Raw genomic sequence first — 27032 nt, forward strand, 5'->3', positions numbered from 1 at the left:
TGTTACTGTTTTTGGCATAACGAATACACCATGGGTAGCTCGCCAGGCTCTGCTGTGCAGGTGGGATACTTTCCATGGCTTGCCAGGCTTTCTGAGAGGGGCAGAGGAATCAAACTTGGGTCGACCCCATGCAAGACAAATGCCTTGCCTGCTGTGCTATTGCTCCAGACTCTCTCACCTCGTTTCTATAAAATAGAGAATGCACTTCTAAGACTCAGTTTTGCCCTTTGCAATTTATAGAGCTACAGTTCACCATATGATTCAGGAGGGTGTGAAGCACTCTTGAAGACATTTCCCTATTTGATACTGTAATTTCTCTGCATATGCAAATCCCTCTGTAATCACCTTTTAGGTCTTTCACCAGAAAACTTCAATTATCACTTATTCTGCAACCAGAATTGCTGACAGCATGCATATACACATAAAACTTAGAATTATTTCTTCCTCTGCTTTCACTTTCACTAGACTTCAGGGTTTTGTGGGGGGGGGGGTCACATCAGATAGTTCTCAGGGCTTACTCCTGACTCTGTGCTTCAGAATCACTCCTGGCAGGAACATGGGGGAACATATGGGGTGCCGGGGATCAAATCTGAGTAAGATGTAAGCAAGAAAAACTTCTATCTGCAATGAGTCCCATAGCCCTCAGGTTCTTAAGGGTACTGGGCATTATTCTCAATCAAAACTTATAATGAATGAAAATAAATGAGATGTTATAGGTAAAATGTAGTATTTATTAAAATGCACAATTTGATGAGATCTTATTTCAGTTCTTTTCTATCAAATACTACCTATCATTTTAAAATTCTAATCCCGAAGCAGAAAAAGAAAACCTTAAAAAAAAATCTGTGTGTTTGGCTCAGTGATGACATATAAGTTTTGTATACAAGGATCTCATTTAATCTTCAGTACAAGTATCTAAACCCTCCACCACAATATCTATAATTCTATTTCTAACGGTCACAAATTATTAGAAGTAGTGCATTTAGACATTATAAAGGTAATAATAATAAAAATATATACATTCACACCTCACTAAAGAAAACTTTTTCACTCCTTAAATTACATTTTTCAGTTTTCATCTTTAATAAAGATGACTTGAAAAATTGGTTAAATGTCAGAATTAGTGTAATAGGAAATAAGATCTAACACAGTCATTCTCCACTCCAGATCTACAAAGTTCAAAGTTACATATGGTTAAATACTACAGAAATCTTATGTTGAAAAGAGTAGCTCACAATAAAAGAATAAGTATGACCTATTTAATTCTAGTTACAGTAAAATCAGACAGACTCCATTTGAACCGAAGGAGGGGGAGGGGGAATTTTAAACAGAAAAAAAATTAAAATATAGTGATTTTACAAATGTTTTGGCCTGAGTTATTTTAAAAGAAGATCATTAAGCTAAATAACACCTTTAATTGGAGTGGTATCTGGTCATTTCAAAATGTTGTAAGTTTTCATATCTAATACTGTATTAAAAGCCTATAATAAAGTTAGTCCAGTTTATATTGAATGTGTAAAACATATCTATTTATAAATTCTAGCTCTGACTTTTACTGTACGGCTTTATAAAAATCATCTGTCTATGACCTTCAAAATTCTAATCTGAAAAATGTAAAATATAATCCACATATGGGTATTTCCAGTGCTTGTGGAAAGAGTAATGCATACATTTATAAAAACTATGCACATCATGTGTTTGTGTCCATATGAATACAAACTTTTGACAGTTTGTATCCAGTAGACATTTAAATTTTATTTAAATATTTATTCCCTTTAGCAATCTCAGCTCTTAGGTCAGCAAAAGGCAGAAGAATTCAGATAATTTATATTTGTAGAACATGATACATTCGTAAATCTCTCTGGAAATGAAGATGTCCACGTTTCTATTCTGTAAGTACTGGTCAATTTTTAATGAAGGACAGCAGACTAACTCAGCTATGATCATATCAACACCTCAGTAGGACTCTCAGGAGAGGGGTTGCCATCAGGAAAGCAGTGTAGGAAGAGGGACACTGGTGGAAGGTCTGAGGCTGGAATAATTCATGCATTAAACCCTATCATTAACAGCATTGTAAGTCCATGACGCCCAAAAGTAAAATTAAATTAAAAATTAAGTTATTGCCTATTATTCATAGAATATCGTCTTCCAGTTTTCTTAATTCGAATGGCATAAAATTAAATTCTTCTAAATTTATGTTGTAAATACAGTGAAAGTGAGACAAAATATGAAGACTGGACTAAGTCCCTCACTCCATCAAGAAATCCAACCTGTACGTTCCTCAGAGTCAATTAAGTCACTTTCTTAATGGCACAATATGGCCAAACATTGCCCAATTCTACAAATCTTTCTTTTTTAAATTTTATTGAATCACCGTGAGATAGTCACAAGCTTTCATGTGTGGGTTACAATCACACAATGATCAAACACCCATCCCTCCACCAGTGCACATTTCCCAACACTGAGATCCTGGGTATACCCCCCCTTTCCCACCCTCCCTTTGCCTCCATGGCAAACAATATTCCCCATACTCTCTCTCACTTTTGGGCATTATGGCTTGCAACACAGACACTGCCATTCTACAAATCTCTTAAGGTGAGCTAACAGGACTTTAATTACAGACCTCCCAGGCAAGGGAAATGCCAGCCAGAAATAAGGGGAAAAGGTGAGTAAGGAGAGGCTGCTAAAAATCTCAGAGCTGGGACAAATGGAGACATTACTTGCCCCCGCTCAAGTAAATCAATGAACAATGGGATGGCAGTGATACAGTGAACCTTTCCCAAGTGTTCTCAGCAAGAGTGGCAGGGTGCAGGGTGCTGATTCTTGCCAATACTCAATATCTATCTGATAAGATAAGCTCAAGGCTTCCTCCTGGGTTAGTGCTCAGGGATCACTCCTGGTAGGGCTCAGGGGACCATATGGGCTGCCAAGGACTGAACCAAGGTGAGGTACAGGCAAGTCAAGCACACTACCAATTGTGTAATCTCTCAGCCCCTCCTCTGGCCCATCCCCCTCCCCATTATCCTGACTTTTAGAACCATGTCTTTATTCTCTGTATCTGATGGAGTCACAATAGCTATGACTTTGTGTCACCATTCTTTATTCAAAAATGTTCATGATATTTGTTCACGTCCATATTTGTTCAGCTATTTCCCTTTTGCTGTTTGCTTTTAATCTATATGATTGTACCTGTTTATCTACTCTAGTGTTGATAGAACTTTCCCCCCTAGCTTTTTCTTACATGATTTTTAACATGTTGTAAAACGAGCCTCTGCACATACGCATCTCTCCAGAGTAGCTCCCAGAAGCTAAGTCACCAATTCTTGGGAGGTTAAGTGCTCAGCTTTACAGAAATGACAAGTAGTAAGTTTTCCAAATCAGCACTACTAATCTATGTTCCCACAGTAGTAGGTGGACTATTGCACTTTATTCTAGCTAATGCTTAAAATTGTATTTTTAATTTCATCACTCTGGGGGGTATGAATGGTATTTAGTATTATGATTCGCATTTTGATGCTCAAGAAACAGAAAGCCTATTCTAAAACACAGAACTACACTGGCAAACCAAAGAAACAGTTCTGAGTCAATAATAATACAAATATATAAAATTCACATTTATGTGCCAGGCACTATTTTAAATATTTCCCACATGCTAATTAATCTTGCTAACAGTCCATATCATCTACCACCTAACATTTCTATTTACTGATTCAGAAATAAGGCACAGGGCAGTACCAAAATTTTTTAAAGGTCACATAGCAATGAAAAGATTTGAAACTAGTCAGACTGGTCCAAACTTTGCTTCAAACTACCATAATATACAGTCTGTTATATGAAATTGAAGCAACAACCTGTACTGTACCTAAGCTTCATGCAAAATTCACAGAGAAGACATATCTCGATGATTAGCTGGCTTTTTATTTTTATTAACTGACAGGACAACATGCTTTTTTTTTAATGCTTTAGGTTAAAAGCATCTCTAAAGATTTATGCCACACTATACACCACCACCCACTGCATAAGCAGACTAGAACAAACATATCAAGTAGAATATTAACATGATCAATAATATGAAATATAATTTTTTAAAATAAGTCAACTACAGGTATTCTTATCCTGAATGGCAACTGTGTTTTGATTCCGTATCAAGAAATCAACACTGAATACTTACTAGTACCCAATTCCCTTGGATAAATGTCATGTCAGCTACTTTCAACAGTTTCAAGTCTAATGGGAAGCCATAAGACAGATAAAGAAGAGATACCATTGCTCAAATGTAAGTGACTTGAGAACCTGATTATATTGTACACACAGATACAAATACTAGAGAGCACCTCCAAATATAAAGGAGGGGGTTATACAGACAGCTTCAAAATGAAGGTAACAGCATGAACACAGGTTAAAGGACTAATGAAAACTGCAACAATCAATCAGTGGCAGGTACTGATAGGAAATTCATGATAGCAAAGGACTAATTTAGTGGTTCTCAACTTCCTCTCCCTGCCACACCTGAGGGCTATGACATATCCATTGTATTAACTCAGTTATAATTGCTCAACTGAAATTGCCTAACTATGGAGCAAAATGGGCTTTCTCTGTCTTTACTGACATTATCATTTCAGAACTGACATGCCCATAATAAAGTATACTCTTTAAATCACTTTTATTTGAAGGATAAAAAAAACATGTAAAATTAAGTGATGATTTCCTAAAGTTTTTTATTTCTATAATAGGTCAACATTTCAAGCAACTAAAGAAGAGATTGTCATCTGAAGCTCTGATAGACATTTCAAGTAAACTGCATACTTCTTACTTCTGCTTCTTACTTCTGTTCTTACTTCTGCTCCTAGTTAAGATGGATATAAAAAAATCATGGAACCTTGATCTTTTTATTTAAAAAAAAAAGTTTTCCTAGACATTTCAATTCAACTTTAAAATCCATTTTCACAAATAACCTTTTCATTATCTGTAGTCTGTTTTAATTAAATTTCTCACTATGGAAAACAAAGTAACTGAAGCAGTTTACAGATTAGTTAACTGTCAAAAAACAGAAAATTCGCCAGTAGTCACTGTATTGGGAAAATCTGCTGTCAGTATACCCTTCATCTACATATTAAATCATATTAAAACTATTCAAAAGATTACAATGTAAGCTCTCAAAATAATGGAAAGAAGCACGACTTAACTGACTCTTAAAATAAAACCTACATTAAAGAGCAGTGTGGGGGCTAAAGAGATAGCACAGAAGTTAAGGGGAGCTACAGTGCACCTCTCTTCTCTTTAACAAGAACTCTAGGGATCAATGAGGTCCCTTGTGGCCATGTAAACTCTAACTCTCCAAGCATTTCCTGTGAATTAAGGGTGAGGCTAGGGATTTAGACCTAGGAGTTATTAACATCTAAATTCTAGGGGAAATGAGAATGGACATGATACTTTACAGATATTAAGTAAACTACCTTACTGAGTGTTTGCAGGAAAAAAAATATGTATATAGATTGTGTTTTCATTGCATGCAATGCTTAGAGCAATTTGACAAAAATCTTTTCACTTTAGAAATAAATTCATATGTAAATTTGCCTCTGCTTAGAAGCATCAAACATGCCTCTCTGTGTAATTACATCAACATCTTGACTTGTTAAAGTGCTCTCCTTGAGAGTATTCTGGGTTACACTAATTAATATGTCAGCTAATTATTTGGACAAAAGTAATAAATCAATGTCATTTTGGAAAGTTGTATTTCTTATTCACAAAAAAGAGAGAGATGCAAAGTAACTATAATTAAGTCTATTTTACTAAAAATTGAGAAGATTCCGATTTATACTCAAATGGTTGAAAACACATCTTTCTCTTTTCCTTATTAAAAAAACATGGCAATCTTACTCATTGGGCTTGTTTTCTTAAAAACTGTTCTTAAAAGACAATATCACTGAGAGAATGATTTGATTTGTACCCTACTTGAGAGGTTATTGCTATATTTATGTATAGTCCTGTAATAAGGATCTTCTCCCAGGCAAATAGAAATGTATTTGTTAACAGATATCTGTTTCAATGACACACACTCAGAACACCATGACTGGGATTCTGATGAAGAACAGTGGGTTCAGAAGACATTATAAATGATGAGTATCTTTACCAACTCTCCTTGAGAACAATAGTTTAATTTCAATAAACATCTGACAAAAAATACCTTCAGAGTATGAGGCTTCCTCATCAGGGCTAAAAAAATACATTTTTATTACAGGCATGATATACCTCTAACAAAAGTAGTTTTATGATATGCTCTGAATTGAGGTTTTAGGAAACCAAACCTAATTTGAATACTTACTTACATTAATTTCATTTTAGAATACCAAGATGTGTATTTTCTCAATAAAGCATACAATATAGAAGGATTTTTTTTTCTTAAATTCCTTTTTGCGGCGGAAATAGGGTGGGGGAGATTAACATCAGAGATTAACATCCTACCACCACTGCACCTTCCCACCACCATTATTTCCAATATTCCCAAACACCCTCTAGCAGGCCCTGAAAATTTTATTTTATATAACTTTCTATAAATAATTCGTGAGAAATGATCAAAAAATGTTTCTTTAGAGGAAAGTATGTGAGATTGTTGTTTCTCGCCATGGAGCCATTAAGCCCCTGTATAAGAGATTGCTAACATGCTGTTACAGGTTAAGCCTTGTGTGTTTATATTTTGTTAATTGAGATTGGTTGCCTTCTACTTATATCCATCCAATGTGGTACTCTACTCCTGGTTTATCAGTGGTTTAGAGTGTAAGATGCACCAGGATTTCATAATTTTGAATCAAGAGATACAAGAGAAGTTATATTTTAATTAGATTGTGACATTGGGTGCCCCAGATGATTCTGCCTAGTGTACGGTCTGGAAGCATCTCTACAACTTGCTGATTTCCTTTGAGATTTATATATGAGTCTCTAGATCATGGCTAGTTATTGAGCTTTTTTGGAACCAGAGCCAGTTCATGGGTACAACTGCCAGGCTTTGGGAAGAATAGGGAGATGGGGGAAGGTAGCCCATCTCTGACTCCATGAGAACCTGGAGATTTCAGTGAAGGGGGTTTTGAACAATATCTGTTGCATGCAAGGCAAGCATATTACCTTCTGGTACTGTCTGTCCTTAAATTCTTAAGTAATAAAAATGCTATTTTTACCTTTTGCCAATAAATGTGAAAACAGTACTCTGATTATCATGTCTAACCCTAACCCATGCCATCATTCCTAAATAGTTCTCATTTCCATTTACTTAAGGTAGCTTAAAACCAGATAATTACTAAATTGCTTAAATCCAGATAATTACTAAATTACAAGGGCCTTCTGGGATTATTTAAGTCATTCTCCATTATTCCTTAACAACACTGCTGATAAGGAAATATGCTGTATCGACTTATTTTTCTCTAAAGAAAAATAATTCTGATTAACTCAGCTACAACTCTAGTTTACTGTTCAGTTTTCTTTTTGTCACTGAAAATAGAAAACAATCCTTTAATTCTGAGTCCCATATTTGACCCTTCTTTATCAACTCTATGACTTTGGACAAGACTACTTCAATATTAAAATCTCATTTGTGCAGAAGAATTGAGACAGCTAATTAAGTGGCTAAGTGACTAAGAACCACATACGAGAACATATATAAAATACATTATAGAGAGCATCTTCTCATTAAATATGACATCCTTCTTAGGTTCATTCTGATCCTGTGATAAGAGTTACAGTATGTACTCTGTTGTCTACTGAAGCTATACAAATTACTTTTACAGACCTGAAACAATCTTTTAAGCCCTAGTAGACAAAGATAACTAAAGACAGACAATTTTCTAAATGTCAAAAATACTTGTTCCTATCAGATGGTTGTAGATATGATGACTTAGAAAATATCAATGGTAACTTTCATTTGAAAAAGTGCATCAATCTCGGTGCAGAGTCACTTAGTTCACTAAACATTTACTAAATGCTTATAAAGTGCCAGAACACATATTAGTGGGTACAGATCAAGAGATACTGTTCCATTTCCAGGAAGTTCTAATCTACAAAATGAACACATATTAAAGATTGTATTATTAAGTTATTTGCTAACAATTTGTTGCATAAATTGCCATGTTGTAGGATAATGCTGTCTTGTCCTTTTTCCGTGGCTTCAGGGAGTTTAGGTTTACTGGGGTACACCATGCACAGTGCTCCCGAGGCACTCCCATTCCTCTGTGTTTATCTTCAACCTCTTCTCTGTGTTCTCTTCCCCAACCAGTTAATCACCATTTTCCCCTAAGTAGTACCTGTGACTTGTAAAGTCAAATTCCTCAGAAATCTCTGATTTTGTATTTGTAAGTGAAATACTGCTTTTTCCTTTCTTTTATGTCCTTTTGCAGAGTTTACTTCAGAGCAATGTCTTTTTCTATGGACACAGGAAGATAGTTAATATTATGCTTCTATAACTTGGGGGTTAAACTGACTCTGAATATACTCACTCCTGGGATCTGTTTTCTCCACTTAAGCCTCAGTTGCCGTATTGGGGGCTCTTTCGATATCAGGCGAATGAGGCCCATTGCTATTATTGTATTTGGCATACTGAATACACCACAGGTAGCTTGCCAGCCTCTGCTATGAGGGTGGGATACTCTCGGTAGCTTGCCAGGTTCTCTGAGAGGGATGGAGGCTTTTAGGGTGGCCTCCAATCGCCCCTACAGGTGTTACCATAATTCACACCATATTTGAACCCCATAAAATATGGTGCAGAAATTATGGAAAATGGATATTAAGTGTCTTATGATGTGTTGTGCGCAGTGGCCTGGAGTGTGGCAGTGGCTGGGTAATTGAGGTAGTGGAGGTCAGCTGGTGAGTTAAAGACTGCATAGCCACCCACCTACGAGATAGTCAGACTTCTTCGTTAAAACCCTGAACAAAAGGTTTGGGGCTCTTTGTGTTCCTGGAGCAAGTAGATATACCATTGGGCTACACTAGCACACAACAGGGACAAATGGAGACATTACAAGCTCCCGCTCAAGCAAATAAGCAAATCGAAGACCAACGGGATGACAAGTGATACAAGTGACAAGCCTCAGTTGCCCTTAGTTCCTAGCACCCGGAAGCAGAATCCTAATGAGGGACTGGATGGACTCAGGGCAAGCTGTGAGCTACCCTGGCATCAAAACAGGCCAAGCAAAGCACCATAATACTTAACTATAAGTTAAGTGCATGATCACGGACAAATTCTGTCACGATCCAAAGAGTAAAAACTGGAATAGAGCCCTGCTAGTGTTAGGAAAAGACTAATCTGGCCTGAGCACTACAGTCTGGGATCTATAAAGCGAGGTGTCCCCAGGAAAGCCACTCTATAAGCTTACTGTGTCCATACAAAGTGACTATATTAAGAAGTAGAATTTAAATGAATGTTTAAATAGTTATTGGACTAAGGACAGAAGAAACACACACCTAGGTGGTTTTTCCTCCCTGAGCAGATTTCCTAGCTGCAGGAGATGTTAGTCTTTTCTTAGAAGAGCTTCCCTCTGAAGGCAGAGCTTTCATGTGTTGATTGTGGTACAGGACCTAGGTATAGTTGCTACCTGGAACCTTGGAGGTTGGACTAGACCAAGGTTGCAAGGTAGAGCATGGAAAGACAAAGCCATGGGGGACAGGAGGAGACAAGAACGAGGGGCAGTGTGAGACTGGAATGGGGTGCTTAGTGAGACTGGAACAGGTGCATGGGGAGAATGGAAATACGGCAACTGATCACCAACCAGCCTGGCGGCCCTGATCCCTCCATGTGTCTGTTGGCGGTAGCTGCGGGTTGGGGTGGGGGAAGTGGCTCACGGCCATGGAAAGCTGGAAGCGGGTGAGAGGCCACACTGCTACCGCAGCTGCTTATTTATTTATTTTATGATTACATACCATGTGAGTAGGGCTGGAGAGATAGCACAGTGGTTGGGCTTTCGCCTTTCACTGGGCCAACCCATGTTCGATTCCTCCGCCCCTCTCGGAGAGCCCAGCAAGCTACCGAGAGTATCAAGCCCACACGGCAGAGCCTGGCAAGCTACCTGTGCGTATTGGCTATGCCAAAAATAGTAACAATACGTATCTCAATGAGAGACGTTACTGGTGCCCGCTCGAACAAATCAATGAGCAACAGGATGACAATATACCATGTGAGTTAAAAAAAAAAACACATAAACCAAACAGGAGGAAGATCTGGGCTGAGTTCTCCACAAGTGGCAATTTTTAAAATCTCAGCCTAGACTAGTACAGAATGATGTCACATCATCTGTGGTACATAAAGAAATAAATTGAGGGTATTGACAATATTAGCCTATAATAAACCTCAGAAACTAGAATACAGACCTGAAAGTGCCAGAGGGGCAAAGGGAACAAATATGCTTCCAGAAAGTAATATGGGAATGCAGATGGAGGTTCTTAAGCACAGGGGTAGTGCTCAGGGCGGTAACAATATGCACTGAAACCATAACTAATAATCCACAGGTAATGGGGGGAAGCTCAGGGCAAGGGATGCTGGAGTGGGGGTGATATCGGATGAGGGAGGAGGAAAGAGAGGGTACTGAGGTTGCAGGGTTGTATAGTAACTCTGTTCAACACCAGAAACTTGGACACAATTATAACTGTCATTGCTTAAACTGTAACAACATAAATTTTTCAAAAAATTAAATAAAAGGAAATCCTACAGGTCCTGGGTGAGGCTCTGGGTGAGAGAGACGATCACAATACAGTAAACAAAAATCCTACCAATTTAAAAAAAAAAGAAGATCTAGTTACATGGTGCTAACACTTGTGGATTTGAGAAAAAGTAAAATAGTCCCATTTATTTTGAGGTAGCATCCAATAATGAGGATATTTTTCCTTTAGCAAGATAGAGAATTCTGAGAACAAAAGGTGAAAATATGTTCCTGAGATACTGTAAGATCATATTGTAAGATCATACTGTAAGATCATAAGATATGTATGTGTATTTCAGATGACAAAAATATATTTCACATATATATTTTGTTTTCATTCACAGTTTCTGACTCAGCTTCTGAAAGCCACGTTTTCCTGTTATATTAATTAGGTTTATTTTGAAAATGGCATGAGGACAGGTTCTGACTGCCAAGGAACCCAGTATGTGAGAGAGGAATCTTTGTGACTCCTATCTGACCTCCAGGTCAGAGTCCCACCTCGCTGGCCTCCAAGGAAGTTCAACTGCCAGTGAACAGAGTTCATCAGTAAGGCCTGAGTCAAGTTGTCTCCATAAAAACCCGTAAGCAAGGGATTCTGAATTTCTGGGCTGGTGACCATACAAAATTGTGAAAGACTGGGAGCCTGAGGACATATGAAGGTCCTTTGCCTTTCTTCCATACCTCACAGTTCATGCATCTCTTCAATCTGTTGATTTAAGTCCTTTAACACCTTTCTGTGATAAACTGGTGCTAGTGAGAAAACAACAACAAAACTCAGTCTGGAGAATATTTCTCCATTCAGCAAATGCTAACAAAGTCTCCTAATCTGACTCACATAAGATCAGTGCTAAGAACAGAGAGCTAAATGCAGGTGAGTGACCCTTTCCCTGATGGACCTGAGAATGTTATTTATGATTATTTCAGTTCAAAAATTATTTAGTATATGCAAAGATCAATTTTAACTTTCTCGCTTGCCAAAAGAGTGGACAAATGTTCATATTTAATGTTCACTGGGATATAGGACCCTAGACTTTCTAAATTGGCTATCAGTGTACCTCCATAATCTAAAACTCCTAATTAAAAAAAAAATAAAATAAAAGTTTCTCATGTCAATTCTCTGGCACATAAAGACAAATGTCATCTATCCTGGTCCTTCAAGGAAGGAGAGAAATAGAAACAATTGCAATATGCTCAAATGGTCAGCTAATACCTCTTCTGAATTTCCCTTGTAGTAATTGACCTAAACTAAGACAGTAAAGTAGGGGACTATCAGATGAAGTAACAGATGAATGTTCCAAAAGAATGAGCCAACAAAAGCAAAAGTCTGGAAGCACAAAAAAACATGCCATATTCATGGGGCTGGAATGATAGTAACATGTAGGGTGTTTTCCTTGCATACATCTGACCTGGTTCAGTATTTGGCATCCTATATGATCCCCCAGCCACTGCCAGGAGTGATTCCTGACCTCAGAGCCAGGAGTAAGCCCTGATCATAGCTGGGTGGGGACACAAAACATGCCATGTTCAAAAAACCCAAAATGGTAGCATATAAGGACACTCTTTCCAACTTTTTCCAGTTGACCCCACTGAAGCTGAAGTGCTTAGGATATCACAAGGAGACTTCCCAGGAGACAGCTGCAACCTTGAGAACTCTGGGAAAAGGTGCTTCTGCTTTTGTTTTATTTTTTGGGACCACATCCTGCTTCACTTAGGGCTTACTCCTGGCTGTTCATTGTTAAACAATTCATATACTTCTCTTTAATATTACTAACATAAAACAATTTCCATTTATTTTAATCTCATTTCATAATATTATTTAATTTTCTTAATGCTAAAATAAAACATTACTTCTTCAATTATGGTACATTAGAAAGTTAGACCAAGAATCCCAGGAGCTCAGTATTATTGCTAATTATTCCCTACTTTTCCCACCTAGATTTATGACCATCTTTTCTTTTCTGTATGTTAGTAAGGCTGTGAAGAATGGTAGAAAATTACTGAGTGGTAAATGAAAAAGCTGATTTGCATTCATCTTAAAAATGGGAACTGTTTTCTTCACTGAAGACTTTTCATTAAGAACTTATATTCACAGCAGAGCTTTAGAGGAAATACTAAAGGATAAAAAAAAAATACAGCCTGACATACTTTAATTATTTTTTAATGACTAAATTGCTGAAAGGCAACCTGGAGTGGGATATGAAAGAATATTACATTAAAATCCTATAAGATCTTGATAATGTTTCCAAGACAGTGACTCTTCCCACTATTCAATTCATTTTTCATATACTTTATTTAAACAATTTGTCGAAAGAGGTTACTGTTTTCTCACCATTCATCATCTAGTCCCAAGGACTTAGAGCTCAGTAAATGTCTGCTGAATTTAGATGGAATATTTGAGAAATAAACCAAGCAGAGGGAAGGGATGTCATGACAATATGCAATGCAATATCCGCAGTGGATCCATCAGAATACCACTCAAACTGCTTCAAACTTTCACTTACATAATCTCCGTAGGTCTCCTGTGTTGGTGGTGGTGGGGGTGGTCTGTAGCCAGTAGGGGGAACGCCTCTTGCTCGGGGAGTGAGAAGTCCTCTTCCCCGACTCACTGGTCCTCGAGTAGAAAGAACACCCCTGGAGGTGGCGGTCCCTCTTGGTACACCAACTCCAACCGGCCGGGCTGTGACTCCTCCCCTTCCCCTGCAAGCAAATTTGCAACATTCTTCATTTTCTCCAACATTTCATTGTTCACATGCATTCATTCCTCATGAAAGAAATTACATGCAAAGTAATTTAAAAAGTGCAACTGAGAAACAAACCTCTGTAAGTAGAAGTTAAAATATTTAGGCAGTAATAGATATTTAGTCCAGTCAGTTTATGTCACAAATAGAACCAACATTAAAGAAGAACTAAGTTTGAACTTCTGTCTCATATACAGAGGCATATACAGAGGAGGAAAACAGGATAACTGGAAGGTGAGTTTACTGAGCACTTCTCTCTAATGGCATCACCCAACCTTCATGCCAATACAATAAAGTGGAATTATTTCTCTCTGCAAAGAAATGAAACCAAGGGCTACAAAGATCTTACAAATTACTAGCAATGCAAGGGACAAAATATATGATAAATATAGGAGAAGGAGAATAAAATATTTCATCCTTAATGTTTCTACTATACAAGTAATTAAAATATTCTCAAATTAAATAGATACTTTCTAAAGAAGGATGTAACATATTCATGAATTTCTAACATAAAATATGAGACTTCAAGTCAGAGAGGAAAGAAGGAGACAGCAGCATCAATAATGCTCAACATAAGCAAAATCCTTAAAATATGTGAAGTTGTGAAAAGATAAAGACATACAAGTAAGGCTGAAATAGAAAATCAGGCCATAGGGAGTTCTACCTCCATAGACAACATAGTCCAAATAAGGAGAACTGTAACAGGCAGCATGATCACAGACATCAATTCATCTGGATAGCAAAAAAATAGCTAAAAACAACAGACAGGGGCTGGTGGTAGTACAGGGCACAGGGTGTTTATCTTCCACGTGCCAGAATTAGATCTGGTCTGCGGCACCACATATGGTCCTAAGCACTGCTAGGACTGATCCCTGAGCACAGAGCAAAGAGTAAACCTTGAGGATAGCTGGGTGTGCCCCCAGAATAAATGAAAAAAAAAACAAACAATAGATAAAATGAACAGCTAAACCCAAAGAAGAAAACAAACACATCAAATGTTAGTTGCATGAAATTATTTGAAAAGAGAAATGAGATTGTTAAACAAGAACAAAAGAAGTAAGACAAATCACTACTAGGCTCAAAGAAGTTAGAAGATGATCAAGGAAGAATATGAAAAATTCCCTAACAGCTTTGTTAACTAAGATAAACTGGAGTAATGACTTGAAAGGTACAAATAACTGAATCTCAAAGAGAATTTATACAATCTGAAAAATGTCTTTTTAAAGACAGTTTATAATTATTTAAAATAACATGCTTCTTGTATTGGTAAGTTCTATCAAATATTAAAGAAATGAAATGTTTTCTACCAAAAAAAAAGAGAACTAAAGGCATAGCTAACCTAATTCACTCTATGAGGCTGGTTATTTCTGTTATGTGGTAACACCTGCCATTGCTCAGGAACCATATGTGGTACTGGGCATTGATCTGGGGTCTGCTATACACAAGGGTCTGCCACCTAAATCCCTTAGTATCTTTCTAGCCCTTGAGAAACTAGTCATTGAAATTCATGTCCATATTACTAACCAGAGAATAGAACTGTCCTGAATGTGACTGGTCTGTTGAATATACAGCATAAGCGACTTGGTGCAGTTTATCTTTCAGTTCTGATTGGTACCTTCCATAAGAACTTTCCCAAGATTTATTTTTTCCAGTTCCCTTCTGACACTCACAAAAGTACAAAATTAGTAGGGGCAGGGGAAGGGGTGAGTGTTCTAGGAAGGATTCCCTGGGGTTGACCAGCTGAACATTGATGTCTCCAGGGTGACATATAGGATACGAGTGGAAACAATAACTAAGCTACCTATTCATTCAGGACACAAAAGACAAGTCTGATTTCCAAAAGTACTAAAATCAATAAATCTCATGATCAGAGATGCTAAAATATCTTAAAAGAATAGCAAACTGAACCCAACAGTAACAAATTACACCCAATTAAAAAATCACGTGCCAAGTGTATACAAGGTATACAAGATTGGTTCAACGTTAGCAAACCAATGTGTTCCATTACCTTAACAAAGTTTAAGAACTTATAATCATATGATTAATATTATAATTATATATAAGCGAAAAAGCTTATGACAAAATGCAGTACCATCATTTATGAGAAAAACTCTCAGGAAGTTAGGAATAGATGGACACCAAGTACACTTTGGAATAGGAATATGACATTGAAGGAAAAAAAATGCTACAAGAATAACGAATGTCCAAAAGCAACAGAAGCTTAGAATGTTGAGAGATGGGTATGAGTGGGACCTGAAAACATAGTGGAGGAAAAGGGAACATTCTGGTGAAGAGTTGAGTGTTGGAATGTTTTATGTATGAAACCATTTTATTAACAGTATTATAAATCACAATGCCTAAAATAAAAAATAAATTTAAGTGTATGAAGACAAACACACACACACAGCAATCTATTTCAAAGAGAATTCAAGTTTTCTTCCTACATTCACTGAATATTACTAGGTGGATAATGAACTTCAGGTCATGACACAGGCAATAGTAATATAACAGCTAGCAAGACATGACCTCAGAAACTGCACAGGAGTGAAGATACTTGCCGTGCGTGCAGGCGACCCTGGTTTGATCCCCAGCGCCTCATATGGTCCTGTAAGCCCAAATCCCCAAGCACCACCAGGTGTTGCCCAAATACAGTCCCCCTCCAGAGAAAGACTTCGGATGATTCTGTAAGACCTTCTGAGTCTAAGGGATCAGGACTTGAATAAAAATAGTTTTCCAGGATGATGAAAAGGAAGAGCATGTGGCTACTTCCTAGAAACGTCTAACTTTGTTCATCTCAGACCATAAAGCTCCAGCGTTAGTTTTTAAGACACATGACTATTAGAAAGAATAAACCTCGTGTTCCTGAAGCTGGGTAATTAAAAACCAAAAGTTGTTGTGGGCACACTGGCAGTGCTCAGGGCATACTCCTGGCATGGTGCTCAGAGATCTGGTGGTGTATGGGGAACCATATGGGGTGCCAGGGACTAAACCAGGGGTCACATACATGCAAGGCAATACTCTACCCATTGTACTTTTGCACAAACTACTGAATAATTTAAGATATTTTAATCAGTCCTTACTCCTCACTTAAACTTGTTCTTTGATAACAATTCTTATCCATTTGTTCAGTAATTTTATGGTTCAATTTAGCACTGCAATTTTCTATGAACCTGGAATCCTTTATGACCATTTCAAGGCTTAGGATTAGTGATTCTACACTTTCATTTCTGTGTACATCAGAATAATAAATAGATATGAAACAGTTCAGCATAAAATTCTTAAAGGTAAAATAATTTCTGATCTCCAGAAGAAGAAAACTATTTGTGAGAAAAAAAATAACATAAAATTTCTGAAATAAATTATGAAAAACAGAGTGAGATCTTATTTTAAAAGCATAAATTTAATAGTGACAAGTTTAAGTTTTTAATTAGAAAAGAATTGTTTCCATAGAATTCTGGACACCATTCCAGTCAACAAACAAAAAAATACAGTATGCTGTTTAAAACCTAAGCCTAGTTTTAGCAAGTCTTTGGAAATAAATTGATGTGTAATTAAAATACGTAATGAAACTGAAAGACTTATTACAGACACAGAAAACTGCTTTTTTCATTAACTCATAATCCCAGAACAAGCGTGCAAATTAAAACATATCCTTCAATCCTGAGTTACACTTGCTAAGAGAGTTTTTTTTGCTTTTACTGTTCCAGAACACCTGGTTACTACTCTTTATTGGTTCTTCAGGACCTTCCTATTTAGGCTGTGACATCCACGTTCAGGTTTGTTTTATTATGCAATCTAACTGTCCCCACATCTACTCTTAACTCCATTTCTTCAGGTTCCTTTAAGGATTTTTAACTCCTTAGCAGCCTCCTGCCAATATTTATTCAGATGCTTCTGTGTGTTTTATTTTTGTCAGCCTTTTATATTCTAAAATTCCACAAAACAGTTTAATAATTCTTAATAGTTTCATGTTTTTAAAAAAATTATTAGTGAATCACCGTGAGATAAAGTTACAGATTTACAAACTTTCATGCTTGCGTTTCAGTCATACAATGATCGCGTACCCATCCCTCAGCCAGTGCCCATTTTCCACCACCAATGGTCCCAGCATCCCTCCCACCACCCTCTCCCTGTCCCCTCCACCCCACCCCACCTCTGTGGCAGGGCATTCCCTTTTGCTCTCTCTCTGCTTTTGGGTGTTGTGGTTTGCTATAGAGGTATTAAGTAGGCATCATGTTCAGTCTGTAGTCTATTTTCAGCCTGCATCTCCCATACCAAGCGGGCCCAAATAGCACCCTTTGCTTGGTGGTTCCTTCTCTATCTGAGCTGCTTTTTACCCCAGTATCTGAGGCCAGCTACCAAGCTGTAGAGTAATCCTCCTAGTACTTATCTCTACTATGCTCAGGTGTTAGTCTTCCATTCTGTTACTTTATATTCCACAAATGAGTGCAATCTTTCTATGTCTGTCCCTCTCTTTCTGACTCATTTCACTTAACACAATACTTTCCATGTTGATCCACCTATATGCAAATTTCATGACTTCATCTTATCTAACAGCTGCATAGTATTCCATTGTGTAGATGTGCCAAAGTTTCTTTAAGCAGTCATCTGTTCTCAGGCAATAGTTTTATGGTTTTTGAAAGATATTTTTCTGTCAATGAAATTGTAAGAGACAAAAAAGTAAATGAGTAAGAATCTTTGGGAGTTTCTTGACAGTTTAAAAAACTGAATACATGGGTGCAAGCACTTGCTGGAACCCCAATTCCTAAAGCTGTCTATGGTTTCCGCTCGTTCCACATTCCAGCAAGTGCTTGCACCCATGTATGGAGACTGTGAACTAAGCTTTTGCCCCACGCCGGCTAACGGAGGAAATAGCCTTCCTTCTTGGTCTCTCTCCCCTCCGGGAGAAGGCGTGGTGTCCGACATTTTGTGGGTCCGTTGAGAAGGTATGAACTTTTGGCGCGGGGAAAAAGAAAATGTGCTTTGAACTTGAAACAGCCGCGGGATGCCGGGGCCGGTGCTCGGCTCCGGCCGAGTTTCGGCCCAGGTGCCCATGCCTCTGCACAGCCGGTGGATGTGGAACGAGCGGGAACCAGAGACAGCTTTAGGATTTGGGGTTCCACCAAGTGCTTGCAACCATGTATGGAGACTGTGAACTAAGCTTTTGCTACATGCTGTTCCAGGAAGGGAAATGATTCATTTTCCAACTTAAATCTCCGTGGACTTAATTACTATAATACAGAAATTGTAGCGGTAGCGGCTGTGGGACATTTTATCTCTTCATTCTCATCAGTGGAAAACTTATTATCAAATATTTCCTTGTCAATAGAGCTGTATTCTTGGGGGATAAATTCCAACAAAAATATTGAGTCTGTTTTGAAACTGTAACAACAATAGTGAGTTGTGTGTTGAAATCTGGAATGTAATCAAGGAAAAGAGAAAAGGAAGTGAAATTATCACTCACGCACGGGGGAGGGGGGTTGGGGGGTGAGGGGTGGGATGTATACTGTTTTGTTCGTTTGTTTTTGTTTTGTTTTTGTTTTTATTGGTGGTGGAATATGGGCACTGGTGAAGGGATGGGTGTTTGAGCATTGTATAACTGAGATATAAGCCTGAGAACTTTGTAACTTTCCACTTGGTGATTCAATAAAATAAATTTAAAAAAATAATAATAAATAAAAAATATAAATAAATAAAAAACTGAATAATCTAAAGTTGAGAACTAGTGAATGTCTTTTTAGTTTTAGAGGACAATTCACACATAGCAATGTATTATTCTTATATTATTTAATTTATGGTATCATGAATTTGGAATCTAAAAATTTTAAACACAATGTTCTGAATCACAGACTGGAGCGATAGCACAGCAGGCAGGGTGTTTGCTTGCACACGGTGGACCTGGGTTTGATTATTCCATCCCTCTCAGGGAGTTCGGCAAGCTACAGAGCATCCTGCCCACACGGCAGAGCCTGGCAAGCTCCCCATGGCACATTCGATATGCCAAAACCAGTAACAAGTTTCACAATGGAGACATTACTAGTGCCCACTCGAGCAAATATATGAACAATGGGAGGACAGTGCTACAGTTCTGAATCAAGATTCTATAAAAGTTAAAATATTCTCACATTCTTGAAAGCTAGATGAGCGAAACCAATATATTATGCGTGTGTATATGTATACATATGTATAAACTATATATAGAAATTAATTTTTGTATGAGGCTATGTGCTAAATGTAACATTAATCAAACATATATAATACCGTTATTTAATCCTCAAGGAAAGCATATCTAACATATTGAAAAATAAAGCTGACTTCCTAATGACCAATTAAATATTAAGGATGGTGATATTTGAATTCTGGTTTATGTTATTCTAAATTTCACTTTACTATGTAAAGTAATAGTTCCAGAACTTATAATCATGTGATTGATAAGTCCTATGTGCTGTCCCTTCAAGGGCAAAACTGGCAAAATTTTCAATTCCAGCATCCAATGAGCATGCAAATTAAACTGAAAAATCTTTATTTTGCCCAACACAACATGCACGTTTTTCTTTAGTGTTATGATGATGAATCAATCATAATAGAAAATATAAACTGTAGTGCTGAATGGTGGTGAGTGTATTCTTGTTGCAAGAACATTTAGAAATTTCTTTAGTTTTTGAAAATCTGACCTCCATTCATTTATTATTTAAGTTACAATTTATGAGAACACACTAAATTTCATACCTGTGTTGGAATCCAGAAACGCAAGACAAAACCCATCCTTGTCTATTAAGCACCAATCCAAGGTGGATGAAAATGAACTGAGTAATGGCATCACTACATGATATTAGAAACAGTAGGAGATATATGGTATGCTTAGATCCTAAGAAAAGATTTGCAACAGACAAACTGCAGTTACCACAGAAACTGCAGTCATTATGGAAATGGTTATTTAAAAATTAAATAAAGTGGAAATGCACTCAACAAATGTGAAAGTGTGAGAAAAAATCCATCTCTTTTTCAGTTGTTGTTTGTTTGCTTTGGGGCTACACCTGGCAATGCTCAGGACTCACTCTTGGCTCTGTGCTCACACCAGATGGCACTCAGACAAAAGGGTGCTAGGAATTGAACTCAGGTCAGCTGTGTGCAAGACAGTTGCCCTACCTGCTGTGCTATAGCTCGGAAACCGCAATGCAATGGATATCTTAAAACATTCAGAAAGTGTTTACAAAATTATGAGCATTAAAGATACACTGAAGAGTTTTCAACATTGGAGAACAGGACGTTCATTCTTTATATTTAGCCTGGGGCTTTGTACCAGAGTTTTCTGTACTTGACTCTTTTCATCAGTGCTATAAGTATCACAAAGAATACAAGTCCTTTGACCACTTCCATTTTTCCTCATCAACCTGGCGAGCCTGTGACTCCAATTACCTACAGCTTCTGTAAGTATGACCAGGGGATTCAGTGTGTGGGAAGTGATTCAGAGGCCTCGGGAGTAATTCTGCAAGTCAGTCAATAACTAGTACTACTTGCAACTCAGGAAAATATCACTGATATTTTCTCTAGCAAAAGCAAAATCATCTGATCATTCCCCTACTAAGTTGCTTATTGCTCTATCAGAAAGACCAGTAGCTGAACAAGTGCATTTTAGATTACAACTACAAAATAATGTTGTATTCTAGATTTTCATATTAAAGTATAACTTTAATAACTGTTTTCCCCCAATTCCTCTATCTTGGCTGTTCCTCATCCACACCAATGTTCATCAGTGCTTACTCTTATCACAGCAAATGCAGAACTACCAGATTCCCAGGTTTCATTATAATCCATGAAGAATATTCTAATGATAAAACTATAAATGACTTACTCAGCTAATAGTGCAAAGTCTAAGCAATCCCGATTATTACAGAGTGCCCATAAAAACTTAAGCTATCCCACGGCAATCCCTTTGGTTCTCTACAGCATCCAACACCTCAGCATACAGTCTAGGAAGTGCAGTCATAAGACCTCACATGTGCAATTGAAGATCAAGAAGGAATATTAAAAAACAAATCAAAATTGAAAAACAAGTAAACGCCCTCCATTAAAATGGGCACTGTAAAGGCCTAATGTCTTAAGTTAAAATAAACCCAGACTATTCTGGTCCCAATACTGGTAAGAATGCATTTAACTCTTTAAAGTGCCACAGACATTGCCTGCTTTGCATTAACTCTTTTTCTGTCTGATAACTCAGTTATCAAATGCTCAAAGGCAAAACTGCCTCTATTTAAGGACAAAAGACCAGGCCCAGAATAAAGATTGGTGAAAAGCAACATAGAACAAGGAAGATACTCAGAAGAGAGAGGAAGGGAGCATCCCTGCATGCTGACCGCAACTGTGGAGCAGGGTGGTCTTAACCAGGTCTCTAAAGAGCAGGCTAAATGTAGAGTAGACCCAGAGGGGGGCAGGTGAGAGCCCGTCTCGCCCCGAGGGACCCAGCACCGGCAGCTGAGAACCTCCAGAACCCAACCCTCGCCACGCTCAAGGACGCTCCTAGAACACTTGGTCTGAGCCTCACTTACGAGTCAATGTATTCCTGGATGCACAGCCACATTCTCGCGACATATCATAAGACACTTCCTAACCATTCTCCATAAGTACCACACCACATTTGATGGCATTTAGGTAGTAGGCAACAAATCAGAGGGAAATATATATATGCATATATATATATATGCATATATAGCATATATACATATTTTCATGTATGCATACACACAGGAAAGGTCACATCACTCAACCTTTAACAACATGTTAGTGATATCCTAAAGAATGTCTTAATGGCCCCTGCCAAAACAGAACAATCTCCAGTTTCCTATATGACTACATTTTTGTCAGAATTTTCAGCGGTTCTTTATAAAAGACAATACAAAATATATTAGTTCAGTTGTGCTTTGGGATAGGGATTGGGGCTTGCGATAGAAAATCCCAAATTTGGTCGTGGGAAGGTGTAATGGTGGTGGGATCAATGTTTGAAAATTAAATGTAATCAAATATTGTGAACTTCCTTATAAAATAAAAATCTGGAGTATAGAACAACTGAGGGGGAAAATAAAATCCACCTAAAACAGCACCAAAAAAGTATGCTGCTAAAAGATCATTCATTCTACACCATGTTACTTTTCTAGTTCCTTCTCTGCTGTCTGCAGAAGGAGAGGCAACAGTTAAAGAAAATGCTTTCTGAAGGTCTCAAACAAGTACTGATTGAATGAGTGGGAGTGGGGGTAATGCCTTATCATCAATATAAAAAAAAGATGCAGAGATATCCCTGATGAATATCAATACAAAGATTATCAATAAAACCTGAATGACTGATCCAATAAACCACCAAAAAGATCCATCACACATTATGATCAAATGAGATTTCAGGGATGTAACAATGTATTAATATAGGAAATCAATTAGTTTAATATAACAAATCAACAAAAGATAAAAACCATATGGTCATATTGAGAGAAAAATTTTGACAAACTTCAGTATGTATTCAAAACACTCTCAAAAATACTGCAAGATAGAAATAATAACAACAACCCCCCAGTCAAACTCATGATCAATGATGAAATCTTAAAGACCTTTACTCTGAATTTAAACACAACTCAAGGATGTTACTCTTTTTGTTAATGTTTCCACTATTGTTTAATATAGTTTTGCAAGTACTCACCAACACAATCAGGCAAGAAGACAAAATTAACAGGATCCACACTGAAGAAGCAAAAGTCTCACATGAAGATGATATGATAATGTAAAAGACCCAAAAGACCCCACTAAAAAAATTCTTAGAAACGATAAATGATTACGGCAATGCAGTGGGCTACAAAATAAAAACACAAAAATTGTTTGCATTTCTATATGCAAATAACAAAACTGAAGAGAAAGAAATAAAAAGGACGAAATGGGTAAATGAAGTGGAACAAGAAAAGTCTTCAACAAAAGGTATTAGGGAAACAACACAGCCACATGGGGGAAAAAACAGAATGAAAGAAAGAAAATGGATTTGTATCTCACATCACACAAAAGACAAAATGGATTAAAGACTTCAGGATTATATCAGAAGTCACAAAATTTACTGAGGAAAATACAGGCTTAAGTCTCCAGCTAAAGTATCTTCAGAGGTATCTTCAGTGATTTGACTCACTGGCAGGGATCACAAGATCAAACAGAAAGGAACCCTTATTCACTGATGGCAGGAGCAGACGCTTGGGAAACAGAACGGCGATTTCTCAAAAAGGTAGCAATTCTAAAAGATCCAGTCATCCTACTTCTTGATAATTATACCCAAAACAAAGAAACATTAATTCAAAAAAATACACGCACAGGTATGTTCCTTGTAATAGTGCAAAAGCCAGAATGTAGCACTGTCGTAACACTCTCATTCCACTGTTCATCGACTTGCTCGAAAGGGTACCAGTAATGTCTCCATTGTGAGACTTGTTGCTACTGTTTTTGGCATATCGAATACGCCATGGGGAGCTTGCCAGGCTTTGCCATGCAGGCGGGATACTCTCAGTAGCTTGGCGGGCTCTTCAAGAGGGACAGAGGAATCAAACCCGGGTCAGTGCATGCAAGACAAATGCCCTACCCGCTGTGCTATCACTCGAGCCCTTGCTATCACTCGAGCCCTAAAGCCAGAATATTGAAAAAAAAAAAAACCTCAATTGTCTCAATTGTCTAATGACAGATGAATAGTTAAAGACACTGTGGAATATGCCCAGAAAGGAATACATTGCAACTGTAAAAAAAAAAAAAATCCACCAAGTTGATATCTTACAATTTGCTGCAATGTGGATGCAAGGAAAGGACATCACAAGACAGGGGAAAAACAATTACTGGATGACCTCACACCATTGTGGTGTAGAGACAAACCCAAACAAGGGAATAATGGAACTGCGCTTTGGCCTCCAAAGTGGATTCTCTAATAAAATCATAAGGCCTGAATATATTTTTATAACTTCTGCACTGATACACTACAAGAGCTCCTTGACTATTAATAAGGGAAACAGTTAAGGTATCATATAACCGATCATAACTCCCCAAATCAATTAATTACACCTACCTGGTTATGGATGGGGTTGGCAAGCCTCTAGTACGCAAGGTAGCCTTCCCTCGGACAACTGGGACGTCTGCGTTTTCTGAACCACCATTCAAATATGTTAATTCCTGGAGCTGTGCTTGCCTGATTTCATCATTATAGTCCTATGTAGGAGATAAAAGATGGTACAAGTCACTTTCTATAAAAAAATAGAAAAGAACAAGTTTCAGTAATAATTTTCATAGAAAACAGGGCTAGGAAAATAATGCAGAAACAAAATTTGATCCTGTTAAAATGAAATGTTTAAATAAAGAGTTGTTGTAAGTAAGAAGTTATGTTTTTCCTCAAACTAAAGAAGTTATGTTTTTCCTCAAACTAAAATTATATACAATCAGGTGTAATTTTTTTCTGTAGGCATATTCACCGAATTAGACAATTATAAATATACATAAAATACACAACACGAAACAAGTCAATTCAACATTAAGTCAATGAGCACTTAAGCAAATCAAAGTCTCTAGAGCAAAAGAACTCAACTCTACTAAAATTACTCCTAATTTTTGAATAGTATTGAATAGTAAAATTTGACACTTTTAAGAGAAATCTACCTTACTCTTGAAAGACCCCAGCCGTTTTTTCACTTCACAATACTGTGCCTATATTTAACTCAGAAATTCTGCAACTTCAACTCCTGATAGTTTCCTTCCCTTATGTTAAAATCACAAATTCAATTCAATAATCATCAAAAAACAACATAAATAAAAAAAAAGCAATGAGAAATTGAACTCAGAAGCAAAGATACTGCATGTCAAAAATGACTGGTCTTACTGGACCAGAGAAATAGTACAGCAGGTAGAGCACTTGCCTTACACATGGCTGACCCAGATTTGATCCTGGGCATTCCTTATGGTCCCTCAAACACCACCAGATTGATCCCTGAGAGCACAGGTAAGAGTAAGCCCTGAGCATTACCAGTGTGGCTCAAAACCAAGAAGGAAAGAAAAGAAAGAGAAGGAAAGGAGGGACGGAGGGAGGGAGGGAGGGAGGGAAAAGAAGAGGCAAAACATAAAAAGACTGTGGTCCCAACAGAACCTGGACCTGGAGAGTTTCTCTAATTAGCAACATATCACAGGTGACATAGATAGGACGTTGGGAAAGCTTTCCCTGACTTTGCCCAATATTCCACTCTTCATTGCTGATTTTGATTAGTCCTTTAAAAAATAAATTGCAATCATAGATTATAACAGAATTTATGATTTCTGTAACTCCTTTTAACAAATTTTTTAGTTGAATTGTGAAGGAACTGAGCATATGATGGCTCTTGTAAAGGTAAGTGCACAGAAAGATGGAAAGTTTAGGGCGCATTCAAAAAGTAAGGGAAGACTAACACCCAAGAATAGTAGAGATAAGTGCCAGGAGGATTAGTCCATAGCTTAGAAGCCGGCCTCACACGCTGGGGAAAAGTTAGCTCAGATAGAGAAGGGACCACCAAGTAAAGGGTGCTAGGAGGGCCCGCTTGGGATGGGAGATGCATGCTGAAAGTAGGCTATAGACCAAACTGCAACACCCAAAAGGAGATTGAGAGCAAAAGGGAATGATGCCCTGCCACAGACAAGGCATGGGGTGGGGGGGATGGGGAGGTTGGGAGGGATGCTGGAACCATTGGTGGTGGAAAATGGGCACTGGTGGAGGGATGGGCAAGCATGAAAGTTTGTAAGTCTATAATTGTACCTCACAGTGATTCACTAATAAAAACTTAAAAAAAAAAGAGTAAGGGAAGGGCTCAGGATAATCAATAGAAAATAGCAGAGTGATCACACTAGAAAAACTCAGTGCTGCACTCATAATACGTGAAACAGCCAACACTAAAACTTAACAAGATTCCATAACAAATGCACTACCAACTCCAGAAATAGTTTGGGTCAGTGGAGCTGGAAGACATTTCAGAGGGATGAGGATAACATGGAATTTATCTTAATTAATTAAAACTTCATGGTCAAGAGCCTTTCAAGTTACATGGGCACAAAAAAGAAAAAAAATATATATATATCTACTATGGAAATACCACAAGCATACTGAGATGGAGGAATAGAATTCAGAGTTTCCTAAATTATTACAAAATAAAAATGAAATATAATTATAAAATTGATTGCTTAAACAGTTGTACCTTGCTTTCCAGTAAAATTCAAGAAAAAATTGACTTGAACTTATAAACATTATGGAATAGAAAAAACACAAACAACACTAAAAATGGAAATGATAATCAGATATTTATAGAGCAGGAATAAGTAAAAGTAAATGAACAAAAATTTAAATTACTAAGTTCAACGAGAAAGGGTAAAGAGAATCAATCATCTAGATTTTTCTGTAGATTCCTTCCATAATTTGACATATAGTGACTTCAAAAGTCATCTGAATGTATCATTACTGCAATCTCTAAAATGAGCCTATGAATAGATTCCCTAGTATTTTATATATAAAAAAGTGAAAATTAATAAAAGAATATTAATGGACATTCTAAAGAAAATGTGTTACATAATGTTAATTATTTGTACT

At 37.4% G+C, this 27032-nt stretch overlaps 1 protein-coding gene across 4 annotated transcripts in view; it reads right to left on the reverse strand.

Moving 5' to 3' along the window:
• KHDRBS3 (KH RNA binding domain containing, signal transduction associated 3) overlaps positions 1 to 27032 on the reverse strand; it is a 153186-nt gene that overhangs the window by 42145 nt on the left and 84009 nt on the right. For all 4 annotated transcript variants that reach the window (XM_055128258.1, XM_055128257.1, XM_055128259.1 and 1 more), the window contains 2 exons: positions 24501 to 24640; positions 13184 to 13379 (listed from right to left, as the gene is read on the reverse strand). In XM_055128258.1, the coding sequence (XP_054984233.1) occupies positions 13184 to 13379; positions 24501 to 24640 (336 nt within the window). The remainder of the gene's footprint in view (positions 1 to 13183; positions 13380 to 24500; positions 24641 to 27032) is intronic.

Source organism: Sorex araneus, chromosome 2 (genome assembly GCF_027595985.1).
Source record: "Sorex araneus isolate mSorAra2 chromosome 2, mSorAra2.pri, whole genome shotgun sequence".
Classification (NCBI taxonomy): Eukaryota; Metazoa; Chordata; class Mammalia; order Eulipotyphla; family Soricidae; genus Sorex; species Sorex araneus.